The sequence below is a fragment of the Pseudonaja textilis genome, chromosome 10 (genome assembly GCF_049901715.1).
Source record: "Pseudonaja textilis isolate UNSWEBS1 chromosome 10, rPseTex1.2, whole genome shotgun sequence".
NCBI lineage: Eukaryota > Metazoa > Chordata > Lepidosauria > Squamata > Elapidae > Pseudonaja > Pseudonaja textilis.
The window spans coordinates 4,533,729-4,547,882 of record NC_141999.1 but is presented as its reverse complement, the minus strand read 5'-3'; the positions used below and the strand labels follow the sequence as shown (position 1 = coordinate 4,547,882).

General features: G+C 38.6%; 1 protein-coding gene across 5 annotated transcripts in view; it reads right to left on the bottom strand.

The window, feature by feature from the left end:
• Positions 1-14,154, bottom strand: part of COL16A1 (collagen type XVI alpha 1 chain) — a 218,845-nt gene that overhangs the window by 72,965 nt on the left and 131,726 nt on the right. For all 5 annotated transcript variants that reach the window (XM_026702697.2, XM_087939551.1, XM_087939553.1 and 2 more), the window contains exons 24-27: positions 3,357-3,392; positions 2,288-2,374; positions 821-865; positions 122-157 (exon numbers count right to left, since the gene is read on the bottom strand). In XM_026702697.2, coding sequence (XP_026558482.2) covers positions 122-157; positions 821-865; positions 2,288-2,374; positions 3,357-3,392 — 204 coding nt within the window. The remainder of the gene's footprint in view (positions 1-121; positions 158-820; positions 866-2,287; positions 2,375-3,356; positions 3,393-14,154) is intronic.

Here is a 14,154-nt window from a genome sequence, read left to right as displayed (position 1 = left end):
CGGAAATGGTGACATTTTATTTCACTGTCATTTCTCACAATTCATATGGCTTTCGTTCACTTTCACAACATCTTCACACTATTCAGACCACAGAAGGTGATTCTGGAGAGAACCTACTCACAGGTTTGCCCATAGGTCCGAAAAGTCCAGCATCTCCCTAGGGAATAGATAAACACAGGTGGGTTACTGAAAGAAGAAAATGGGCCATAATGGAATTTCTGAGATAAAAACAGCCTATTGATCAAAGGATTAACCTGGGAAATGGCAGAGGAATAAATGAAAGCATAAATCATAGCTCAGGGTGCAACATTTCTCATTCCAAGCAAACAATAATATGGTATTAAGCACTATTGGCAGCTCAAAGTTGGTACACTGAATTGATTTTGATGCTCACATAAAGAATCTGAAAAACTGTCATTGAGTGACATTAAACAGCCTCAATGATGATTATAAGTTCCCAGCAAACTCTGCAGATTTCTATGGAAGATCATTAGGTTAAACCTGCAAATACGTAGCCTTCACCAAGACAGGAAGCTTACATGTTCATGCATTGTGAACATGCCACTGGAATCTCTGCCTTGTAAAAGTAGATAAGGGATTCAGGTTTATGAGCCTAAATCTAAGACTGTAGATTTATGTGTTCTTTGAATAACTCAGTAATAATCCAAGCAAGTAAAAACAGGGAGGATTATGAAGGAAAAGACAGAACAGTATATGCATATTATGCAAGCATGCAGATACACATGTAAAAAGTTACAGTTTCATTAAACTTTGAGTGAAGAAACACCTGAAACTGAATTATACATGCTGAACATTTTACCTTTTCTCCTTTAAATCCAGGCATTCCAGGAGGGCCAGGTTTGCCCTGTGGGGTGGGAAGAACAGTGGCCAACTTTAGTGAGGAAACTATTAATATGGCGCTTATCAAGATAATTTATCAAAAATAAAGTAGTCTTCAACCTGCAACTATAGTCAGGACCGGAATTACTGTTACTAAGGTGGTTGTTAAATAAGTCACGCCTGATTTTTTTTTTTTGCAACAGTTGTTGAATGAATTGTTGCAGTTGTTAAATTAATCAGGAAGTCATTCAGGAAATCTGGCTACTCTCACGGACTCTGTTTGTCAAAAACCATCTGGGAAAGTTACAAAGGACCCTATGAGGCCGGGATAGTCCAACTGTCACAAATACACACCAGTTGCCAAGCAATCGAATTATGATCATGTGGCCATAGGGATGCTGCAACAGTCATTAAATTTATGAGCACTGGTCATAAACCCCTTGTTTCAATGTCGTTTAACTGCAAATGGTCACTAAACAAAAGGTTGTAACTTGAGGACTACCTGTAATATATCCAGAGAAACAGTATTCTTTGTAACAATATAGAAATGGTTTGCCACTGTATTTGTGACTTCTTCCATTTTTCAATCTAGCCTACGATCCTGGCCAGATTTCAAGACCAGCTAATGTCAACTACTGTAGAGAGCAATAGCACTCAGACTTATATACCACTTCACAGTGCTTTACAGCCCTCTCTAAACTTTTTATAGAGTCAGCCTATTGCGACCCAGCAAACTGGACCCTCATTTTACTGACCTGGGAAGGATTGACGGTTGAGTCAACCTTGAGCCAGTGAGGATCGAAATGCCAAACTGCTGACAGCCAGCAGTCAGCAGAATTAGACTGCAATACTGCATTCTAACCACTGAGCCACCACGGCTCATACGACGCTGTCACGAATGAAGGCAAATATATGTGTTCCAGAATAATGTTACAGGATCCAATCTGGGTCAGTGACTGGGACTATAGGGTTTAGTCAGAATGATACATTCTGGTGATAAAGATGTTCCCTGAAGATGGGCTCCAGAATGAGTCCAAAAGCTTGGAAGACTAAAACTCAGGTCCTGGTAACCAGCCCAGAACGGATCTTAGATGCTGTCAATTAATTAATTGGATGGCCCATTTAAATAGTTTAAAACAGTTAAACTTTCTTGAACAATGCTCCCCCCGCCCCCAATGACCCATCAACCAAACCTTTGATATTAATGTACAGTATTTTGTGCTCTTCAATATCATCAGCCAACTTTGTAGAAGAAGGCTGAGGCAATGAGCAAAAAGGGGCTCAGAAGATGATGTGAACATCATGGACTTTTCTATTTACAGAGAATGTTCAGGGCATTACATTCTATCAATGAGGACCGGAAACTCTCCTTCACATTCTCCTTATTGCTCTTCATCCCTCTACCTGCTAGAGGCTTAAAGTCATAAAAAAAGGAGTTTGTACATACGGGAAGTCCAAATGAAAGGCTTCCTACAGAACTATTTTTCTCACGAAGATGTGATTCAAAACTGATGCATGACAAACAGGGTTCACCCTAAAAAGACAGAGAGCAAAAAGCCAAGATTTAGATAGGACCAGTTCAGTTCTGCTAGCTGTTAAGTCAGTAAAGCTTCCACCAAAGATGGTGTCAAAGGGGGTCAGAAGCAGACCGAGTTAGTGTCTAGTAAATAGACTTAATCTAAGGAATACAGAATACAGAATAACTGAGTTTGAAAGGACGTTGGAGGTCTTCTTATCCAACCTCCTGCCTAAGCAAGAGACCCTATACTATTCTGAGCAGATGGATGTCCAATCTCTTCCTAAAACCTCTAGGGATGAACCATCCACAACTTCTGAAGGCAAGACGTTCAACACTGATTAATTGTTCTCACTGGCAGGAAATTTCTCCTTAGTTCTAGGTTAGATCTCTCTTTGATAAATCTCCATCCATTACTTCTTTTTCTGTCTCAACCTTTTTCGTGGAAAAGGTTGTCTCCCTCTTTTTTATGACAGCATTTCAGATATCAGAAGACAGCTATCATGTCACCCCTAGTTCTTCTCTTTGTTAGACTGGACCTACCCAGTTCCTGCAACCATTCATCATATGTTTCAGCCTCCAGCCCTCTAATGACCTTTGTTGCTGTTCTTTGTACTCTTTCCAGAGTCTCAACACCTTTTTTTGTATCGTGGTGACCGAAACTGGATGCAGTATTCCAAGTGTCGTCTTACCAAGGCACTATATAGTGTATACTATACATAAATGGGAAAAGAGATCAATCTCAGTTTCAGAGCTATTATGATTATTTGTTTTACACATGCTTAGTGGTCTGTAGCAGACTTGTGAGTAAAATCAGCAAAAGAGAGGAATTTACCAAGAGGAGAAGGAGGCAGAGAGAACATCATAGCGTTGATTCGTTGAATAGGATCTGAAGACAGGAAGTCAGCAATGGGGGAAGGGAGGGGGGAGCCTAAAATTAAAGAGAAAATAGGCCCAAGGAGAGATAAGAAAGGGATTATCCAGAGAAATTGCCAATTACCTTTTCTCCTTTAATGCCATTAATCCCAGGGTCCCCCTAAAAGGAAAAAAGAAAAAAAAACAAGAAATGGAAATTGGGAGTAGAAAAAATGAACAACCCTGCCTCCAGCTGAGAGTTGTTCACCATGGCAAGGCTGCTGCATCTGGGAATCCAGACAGTAAATACAGTTGACAGAAGTCTGAAAATAGTTCCAAACAGCTGTTGTGTACTCAGTGACAGTTCTTCCAACCCCTTCCACCTGGTGACTTAGAAGACAGGGGGCTGAATGGATTGGTGCCCAATTGGGCATTTGTCAGTAAAAGTTCCAGAACCGGTTCAATGCTTAACTTCAGAGGTGACTCATGTCTGTCATACCATAGTCAGCATGAGTGGAATTGGATGTAACCAAGCAAAGACACTCACTAATTTTGGAAGTGTGCTGGAATCAGGCTGCAGTGATTGCCTGCTTAATGGCCCTTGTGGTTACTTTTTACTTTCCTTTGTGCCCCTTATATTTCTGGGTCCTGCTGGTGTGAGCAAGTCAGAAATCTCTTCTTCCCAGCTAAGGGCTCTCTGAAAGAACACAAAGGAAGTCTTAAACTAAGACTGGGAAAAGGTGCTCTTTTTTCCACCTCGAGTTTGCAAATTTTTTAAGCCCAGCTTGCAAATCTGAAATGCACTTAAAAAACAACAACACAAGAATATGGGCGTATTTTGGTAAATCTCAAAGTTGTACATCTGGACCTGCAGTTTTACTCAAAACAGAAAAGTTTTCACAACTATTTTACATGCAAAGAAACAACTTAAGAAACTTGGTTTTATGTTGAGCTTGTAGATGTGTGTGTGTGTGTGTGTGAGAGAGAGAGAGAGAGAGAGACCGAGACCGAGACCGAGACCATCTCCTTCTTGTGTTCATAGTTTGGATGATGCCCAACAGCTGCATGGTTTACTATAGTGTGCATTTTATCTATTTCATTGTAAACTACCTGGAATCACAGCTATCAACATCGAGTAAATGAACACTTAACCCAGATAGCATTTGCCATACCTCTCCATGAAGTTCTATTCTGCACACTCATCTTGTTTCTCTCATATCCCTCCACTGCTTTGTGCATTTCCTTTGTTCTTTAAAGCTCTCACTTCTCTTTCTGAAGATCTCATCAATTCCATTCAACCATGACTTTCCTTGTTCTTCTCCCTCAACCCATTTTTCCCCGTTTGCATACTTGTTGTGCAATTTGATACAGTATTACTTTATTTTCTGTTTTTAGCCAAGCCGCTGAAATGCACTTCTTCCATATAGGTGATACATACACCTTCCTTACTTCTTCATTCTTGTTTTATCATCACACACACTTAACCATGCTGACCCATTGCATTCAGCAGTTTCCTATGTGTTTTCTGACATATTCAGCATTAACTTCCATGCACCTATGCTGGCAGAAACATGGTCTAACATATGGCCCTTTTGGCTTCTTCTGATGACAACATATTACCTACTGGTACTAATCTTCTACCAAGTAATTGAATATCTTAACTTCCCTATCTTTAATAAGAATTTCACTGAAGTGCACCAATTAATTAATTTTCAACATTTTTTCCTTTGATATACACTATGATTTATAATTCTTACTCCATTTTCCCTGTGAAACACAACTAAGATGGTCATTGAAACATTCATTTTTAGAAGTGTTTCTTATTGCTACTAATGTTTGCTGCACAACATTTGGGCTTTCAGCCAAGAATGTTATCAGCTACATTCATATCCCTAACCTGTCAACTCATGAAACATTCCTATGCCTCTTTTAGTAGTTGCCATTAAAAAAAAAAGGGAGTGGTGGGGAGGAAGGAAATCTGGAAGAGCAGTGCAGCAGTTTGAAAGCGAAAGGACATTCCAACTGTTATCTTTAAAAGATTATAACTAAAATACCAGAGCTTTTGGTCTCAAATTTATTTAATTGGAGAACGTGAATGATGACACCCAGCCCATGGACGTGCTCAATTGGAGAATCTGGTTTATGAGACACCTTGGGGGAGAGGGGGGAAACAAGGTCACAGGGGACTGTAAATTACGTAGGGTAGAATTGGCTTCATACAGGGCAGGGCCAGTATGTTGCCTCTAATGAATCCTTTGAAGTTTTTTGAAGTTTGGCTCGAGGATCCCGATTTAATTAGGGCAATTGCTGGAATCCTGACATAACCATTATACAGATAAAGTGGTAAAAGTTTCCTGTGTCCAGTTGTGTCTGACTCTAGGGGATGGTGCTCATCTCTATTTCTTGTCTGGGGCAGCAATGTTGTCTGAAGACATTTCTGTTATCATGTGGCCAACATGATTATATGCTAGAATATAATAGAAGAGAATAGAGATGAAAGGGACCTTGGAGGTCTTCTAGTCCAGCCCCCTGCTTGAGCAGAAACACCTATACCATTTTAGATAAATGACTGTCTACTCTCTTCTTAAAAACTTCCAGTGATGGTGTGCCCACAATTTCTGGAGGCAAGCTGTTCCACTGGTTAATTGTCCTCACAGTTAGGATGTTTCTCCTTAATTCCAAATTGCTTCTCTCTTTGATTTGCTGAAGGCACACAAAATGCTGTTACTTTCCCACCAAAGCGGACTCATTTATCTACTCGTATTTGCATGCTTTCAAAGAGCAGTGAGGTGGCTTAATGGTAAAGATGGTTGTCTCCAATTCAGAAGGTTGAAGTTTAGTCCTAGGTAGCAACAGATATTTCTCTCCTAGGGCGCAAAGAAAAAAAAGTATCTGCTGCAAACTCCATGTGATGTCAGTAAACTCTCAGCTCCATCCAGTTGCCCCAACTCTACCCTGAATTAAGGGATTACAGGACTGAAAAGGGGAGTTATTATTACACGCATATGCCACCTATCCTACTATCAAGCAACTCTCACATGCCTTCTCTAAATCAAAATATTTTCTTTCTCCTTTGCTTCTTAAGGACCTACTGAAGAGTGAAATTCTGATCTGTGCTCTCCCTGCTTACTGTAAAGCCATGGTGCACTTTCCAAATTGCCATTTTTGATACTTTTTCAGTCAAAATTCTACCAAATGGTTTCCCAGATACACTTAATAAATTTAATTCCCCTGTAATATTTGCATTTGTCCTTGCGATCTTTTCCTTTGCATAGGCCGTAATGACAATACAGCTCCAATCATCAGACATAAATGCATTCTGTACACATAGAGTAAACAGAACACACAGCATCCAAATTTCAGTGGTTCTCCAATAATTCCATATACTCCTTAGCCTTAGCCTTTTTTCAACACCCACACAACACACAGGTCTTCATTTTTCAGCTCTTGTTACTTAGATAATAAAGTTGAACAAGTATTTATTTCAGTTCCCCCTTCCATTTACTACTCTCTAAAATATTCCTTGCAACATTTTCTCATTTCACTTTTGAAGGAGAATTTCATTTCATCACTTTTATTTTTAATTCTATGCACTCTGCAGGAGATTCCTTGTTTAATCCTCTCTCCCTACTTGCAAAACAGTAGGCATTTTATTTCTATCAAAATCTCCCTACGTTTTCTCAGGTTCTTTTAATCTTAACCATTCCTTATTTTTTCGGACTATATTTTTGCAAATTCTTCTCTTTCAATACATATTATTAAACATCGTTCAGCTTTCTATTTTGCAGCAATCATTCTCTTATATGCATTATTTTTCATCCACAACCTCTTTTCCTTCATCATGCCATTACTTTTTTTCCCCACATATCCCATTATTGTAATTCCACACCTGCTGTGGCATCCGGAAATGTGATTGATTTTGTTTTGTGCAGCTTCCACAATTTCTTCCTTTGTATCTGAAACTCTTTTTGATACCTGATTTCTATTTTTTTTTCTCCCTGCAATAATTTCTACTTTCACCCTTGTTATTTCTCTTTCTTCAATTTCCTTCCATGTTTAATTTTTCCCGAGAACCACTTTTTCTCACTGATAAACGATTTGTCTCACATTGAAAGCATCGCTTAGCTAATTGTCTCAGTCTTTCACCATGGACCATCAAATCAATCATGCTTTTAGATTTGTATTAATTTCTTTGCTTTCCAGCTGAGAAAGGCAATGTGCTGACTTCACAGTCTTGGTTCTTCACTGAAGGAAACAGCTTCTCTGCTCTTCTTTTGATTGTTCTATTAATTGTTAAGTCAAAAGCTCCCCTTGTTTTCCTTTGTTTAAACTAAGCTCTAGGTTGATGAATGACAAGACGGAGGTTAAAATTACAGAGAAAGCGGAAATGGCTTCTTACTGCTCTCCGTCTAAGCAAGTACAGTTTCTTCAAACTGAAGAGCAGTCAAAAACTGGATTTATTCCGGAACTTTATTTATTTATTGCAGAAATATGTAAGGCTGCTCTATGACAAGTCTGGACAGTGTCTAGTTAAAATAATCATACCGTACAATTAAAACTAACAAATAACACCCAGCTGCCAGGAGACATGCAAGACCTGCCACTCATTCTAACTCCAAAGGCTGGAGAATCAGCCAGATTTTCTATCCATGTTTTGAACATGGATAGTGGGGAGATCTTAGGGAAGATGGTGTTCCAGAAGGCAACAGAAAAGGCATACATCCTGGGGTGTCACTAGATACACAATTTAATTAACAGGGCAAAGAGCACGCCCACTCTGCCTGATTGTACAGGTTGGGCAGAAGCCATGAAAAACAGGTGGCTCTTTGGATAGCTGTGGTGAAATCTCTAGCTAGTGTAGAGGAGGGGGAGTAAAGAGGCTGACTAGCTTAGAGTCACATTGTGAGAAGAAACAACAGAGGCCAGACTTCTGAAGTCTTCATCTGCCTGTTCCCAAGAGAACAAAATTGGTCTGGCAAGATTTTTGTAAAGAGGAGAACAACTTCAAAGGAATTCCTTGTTCCTGAAAATAATCATGCATCAAGGCTTTTTATCTGGCCTAAGCCCAAAGACAATGCAACAAGATCCAAATTGAGTCCAGTTCTTTATTTCCTTACACCTAAAGAACCAAGCCTTACCAGATTAAAGCTATAACCTTATAACCTAATAGAGATGCCCTGGGAGATTCCAAGGTGTGGTTACCCAGAGCCTTTTCCTCCTTCCTCATCTGGTTCAGGTCTGTGCAATGTCTTGTCATGGGCTCTTCCCTGGGAAACTGCGATGCTCTTGAAAAAAATATTTCTCCCAGTCTTACTCCAGACGCAGATTACACCACTCCTTTAAGGTAATAATTTGAATTTCTCCCAGAAGTCAACTGATAACCATTGCAGTTCTTAGAGCAGTATTTCTCAACCTTGGCAACTTGACGATATCTGAACTTCAGTTCCCAGAATCTGGGAGCTAAAGTTCAGACATCTTTAAGTTGCCAAGGTTGAAAAACATTGTCATAGGGCAAAGGGGCTACTTGGCCTTGATGAAATAAAACTTTAACTGTCTAATCAGCTGCAGGGAACGCATAACAGATACAGGAGCAGCTTATAATACTTATCAAGAGCAGCTTATAATACAATACAGGAGCAGCTTATAATACTTATCTCTTGAAAAAAAGCCCTTTCTTATGATTTATAGATTTTTTTTTTATAAAAACCAAATTTATAAAGAGAATGAGCACAGTATATAAGGTGAAACAGGACTTCTACAAATAAAAGAGAGCTTTGGTATTTTTTATTTTTTAGATGGGGAAACAGGCAGGAGTTCAAAACCTTAGCGATTAATTCACATAAGAAGAAATCAGCTTAAGAATTCTGATCAGCAATTTGCCATCAAGATCAAAACTATGTTGAAAGTAAATAAGCAGGTTCAAGATGAAGTGAACCATTTACAAGCTGTACATCATAACATTTTAAACATTCCTGACAATGCAGATTGGAATGCAGGCTAATACATTCTTCATTTATATACAAAGTCTTTTCAATGCAGCCATAATATTAAATAGAAATTGAAACAGGTTAACATGGAGTTTCTATTTCTGTTCAGAAGAGAAACCTTGGACTATTGTGATGTTTCAGATGACAATAGGATGATATCCTACATTTATATTGGATAACAGAATCTTTGGAATAGAATATAAGGAAGATAATATTTTTTTCAGATCTGCCTATACAAATAGTTGGGAAATGCAGACTATGTAACAAGGTTTTACTAGTTGGCCTTCATACTCATTAAATTCTCCCCAAGAACCTAGAATGTCATAATATATCATTGTAGTATATGTATGGGTCCAAGCACTGAAGCCTTTTGCAATTGACAAATAGAAATTTTCTCAATGCACAGATTTTCTGAGTACTGTCTAAGACCCTTTGGTATAGTATCCAGTGTGCTGATTACAACAACTGGGACCATCACAACTGGTTTAGGCTACAATCTTTCACCTTTGATTTTCAGATATTGAAATCTGGAAATTGTGTGATCTTCATTCTGATCTTCTCCAATTCTTTGCCTTCTATTCCATTCTATTCTACGGTATATTCTGGTATTGCTACATCAATTATCTGCATTTTATTTCTTTTCTTCTTTTTCTGGTTACATCTGATGTGTTTTGATTGTTTGATCAGTTTGTGTTGGGAAATCTCCTAATATTTTAATCTGCTCATTTTCAACAACTTTTTCAACTCTAGGTTCCCAATTTTTCATTATTGTGAAACATGATAATTTTTACATATGCTGCAATAAATCATTTTTGGCAACTGTGTTATGTAATTGTTTATAATCAGTTTGTGAAAAGCTGAGTACAAGATCAGCTGTTTCTTTTGCCTCTTTGTACAATCTGCACTTTGAATTATTTGATGATTTTTCCATTCTGTCCTTGGTTGCATTAGCTTGAATAATTTGGTCTTGAGCAACCAAGTCTTCAGTTGTTTTTTTTAATGCTCCAGGTATAAGCCATTGCTAAATTATTATTATAAACTTTTATTTATTAAACATGAAATTCAATCAACTGAACATTTAAAAACATATCACAAATATTATTGACTGGTACTGATGGTTGATATGGGATGCTGGCAACATCCTAGGTATCAACCAAGTATCATCTTAAAATGTGTGTTGTTCCAAGTAGCACAGAGTTGGTTATTATTATTGTTGTTACTGTTATTATTATTATTACAAAAATGTGAAATCACAGCTACCAGTTTTGCTTCTACTGACTACAATACTACTCTATGTAAGCAAGTCCTTTCACCTGAAAGCTTCAGTTGGCCCAGAATGCAGAAGCCCAAGCAAATATGGCCCATTATTTTGAGAACTGTATAGAGTAGGTAGTCCTAGAATTATGACTAGAGGGATCCCCAATGTTCATTGTTAAATGGTGTAGTCATTAAGGGAGGCACCACATGTTTGCACCTGATTTCACAACTCTTTATACCAGCATTGTTATGTAAGGCATCACATGGTTGTGACTTGCAACCTTCCCTCCCAACTTTACTTGTGGGAAGCTGTCTGGGAACATCAGAAATGGTGATCATGTGATTGAGGATAGTGCAACCATTGCAAATGCACAATGCTCGCCAAGCACCCAAATCACAATCATGCAACCAGAGGAATGCTTTAACAATCATAAGTGGGAGGACTGGTTCTAAGTCACTTTTTTCAGTGCTGCTGTAACTAAATGAATGGTCATAAACCTAGGGCTATCGGTATCACGTTGCTTCTGAATGCAATTTAGGTTTCTAATTATCAGCTGCACAGTGCAGGACTTCATTATCTCTGGGACCACTTAGTCCTTGAGATGGAAGAGAAGACCCCTTCCAGGTTTCTGTTGCAAGAAGCATTTCAAATTTGAAGACGCTGTACCTTGATGAACTCATAAAAAAGTGAAGGTTGGAAATTTCTTTTGCAGTTTCCAAGATTAATATGAAGCAAAGGCAATATCCAGCTGGGCCAATTTCAGGAAACAAGAACTCTACAGACTTCAGGAAGTTTTCTTTCATGCTAGTCTTGGGGTAAACACAGTACCCTGGAAACTGGAAGATGAATTTTGAGCCCTTATTTATTTATTTAGCATATGGCAAATATCACAACTACATTCTCAATGGGCAAACATGAACCCGTTTAGTCGTTTTTTTTACAAATTGAAAGGTAGACTTATTTATATAGCCAATACAAGATGGAGTTGCCTACAGAAAGTCTCTGGGCTCTCCCTGAAATCTCCTCAGAGGACTCTGTTCCACAATGTGCCACACTGTTTGCTTCAGAGCACTACAAAGAGGAGAACTTTCCCCATTTATGGAGGAGACTAGCTCGCCTGCCATGTTGAATCTTAATCCTATTCCTAATCCATGCCACATTTAAGGTGAGCAGATTAGAGCAGAGTCTCTTCCAATGATTTTTCCCAGGTATCTTTCCACCTGGGCTGAGTTGTTTATAAGGTAGGCTGTCAATGTATTACAGGGAGTCCTTGACTTATGACTAGTTGCTTAGCGATTGGTCAAAGTTATGATGGACCTATCAGGGTGCTACTTTCAACCTGGATTCAGAGTTCCAATGGTGACTGCCCCCTGAAATCATGTGACCCAACTTCAGATGCTCAGCAATTAAACTTCATTTATGGCTGTTTGTAGTGCCCTGCAGTAATATGACTGCATTTTATAATGGTTTTGCCAAACCCCCTTCCCCCCCACACACCAGCATTTCCTTCCAATGTTTGGCAAAACTGCCCATAGTTGTTCTGGTCTACCAGTGGCTAGCGGAGCTGGCAGCAGAGTCGGACAGTGAGTAGGTTGGGGAGGAACCTGGGCCAATCCTGGAGGCTGAGGAAGGCTTGGACGAGGGCTCTGCGTCAGAGGCAGAGATGGGGCCAGGGCAGTCTGGCAGTTATCAGCTGCCTTCGGAATCAGACAGCAGTGAGGCTGGAGCCGGTTCCCAGTCTGTGCATGCACACAGCTGCCAAAAGAAAACAACAATTACAAACTAAGGGTCAATGTGGGAGTAAGGCCACAGGTGGACGGTGAATGGTCCCTACCATAAGGATTAAAAGAGGAGCAAAAGGGGAGGGGGCTTTTGCAGGAAACAATTCATTTGCTGCAGCAGTGTGAAGATGTGTCTGTGCATCTCAAAGACTCTGTGCCAAGTCCTTCCTTGTCAGCACTGCGTCTGAAAATATTTACTTGGCAGCTCTCCAAGCTAGATAAGGTCTGTGCTCCTAATTATACCCTTGAAAGACGGTTTGCCAGGCCTTTGGCTGAAGGTGAATGCAAGAAATTCACCTTTGTTTAATAAAAGGGGTCCTGCCGGGACAACGAGTCTGCTTAGTGCTTTTGGGGGAAGCCTAGGTCAGGACAATAATGAACTATTAGTTCACTTAGGAGCTATGGCGTTCACTGAATGCTTTAGGACCATCCTGTTCACTTAACAACCCTTGCAAAATAGATTGTAAAATCATACAACTGTCATGACTTACAACCATGATGGGCAGGCTCCCTTAGGGTCATAAGTCAAGGACTAGCTGTGCCTTCTATGTCTCAATGGTTTATGCTTGCCTAACCTCTCTCTCATTCTTCTCCCGGTCTCCCCATTTTCTGCCATACTGCTTGCGGGCTGATTAGTTTGTTTCCATTAAACCAGGGGTGTCGAACTTGCGGATTGCAGGCCAGATGTGTCACATGCTGGCCCCGCCCCCACCCGGTTTAGCAAGGGGAAAAATGTCCCAATATATCATGCGGCGATGCGAGTTTGACACCCCTGAATTAAACATATGAGCTTAATATGCAAGTCAATAAGCATCCTTCCATATAAGAGAGATTGCTTAGCTAGAGAAAGAGTTGTCAATCATATATTACTGGAATTCAAAATCTGACAGAAATTCAAAATCAATATTGTTGATCATTAAATCTTCAAATTTTGTAATGAACAAGGAGGATTTTTTTTAAAAAAAAAGATGGATAAAGGTTATATTAATCACACTGCATCGATTAATTATTATGGCATAACTAAAGACCACCCATTGTCGTATATAGGTATTTTAATACATTTTTAGTTTGCTAGTGAGTTAAGATATTTAGGACTAAATATTTTGATGAGTTATTAGATCCTTTCTCATATCATTATATTGCTTGACTAAATTTACCTGTTATTCATGGAAATGTTACAATTTTATATGCTGGAGTTTAATTTTGTAATTGTATGGTAAGTTTTAAATCATTCACAGCAAGAATATTCTTTTTTTAAAATTACATATTAAACTTGTTCCCAACTTGATTAATTTTTACTATTTTGATCCTCAGTTAATTGGATGGATAAATGCAATATTTATTTCTACAGAAATATCTGATCATCCTCCAGCAACATTATATATTTTAGATATAACCTCATTATTAAAGATATTTTTACTAAAATAGATTAAACAGTATTTTGAAGGTTTTTTTAAATTGAGAATGTAATGGTTGTTTGAAATATTTTAAGACATATATTTTTGGACTTATTAATGCAAATGTTTCATGGAAAAAGAAAGAAAAAAGAAAATTTGGAGATCAGAGTTAAAAAACTCTTGACCACGTATAGAAACAATCTATATCAAAATTGGTAAACCTTTTATGTTGGCTAAATTAGAACTTAATTTTAATTTATGGACTTGGTATAGAATACTGATTGAATTACATAAAGCAAAGAATGTATTAGGAATGTAGAAAAACCTGCTAAATAATTGGGTTCTTGGCTGAAATGGCAGCTAGATTGTACTATACATTGTATAGCGTGCATTGTACATTGTAAAGATAGCCTTTTTAAATACAACCATAACTGAACCCAAATTTTCTGTTGCTAAGAGAGACATTTGCTCCATTTTATGACCTTTCTTGCCACAGTTGTTAAGCGAATCACTACAGTTG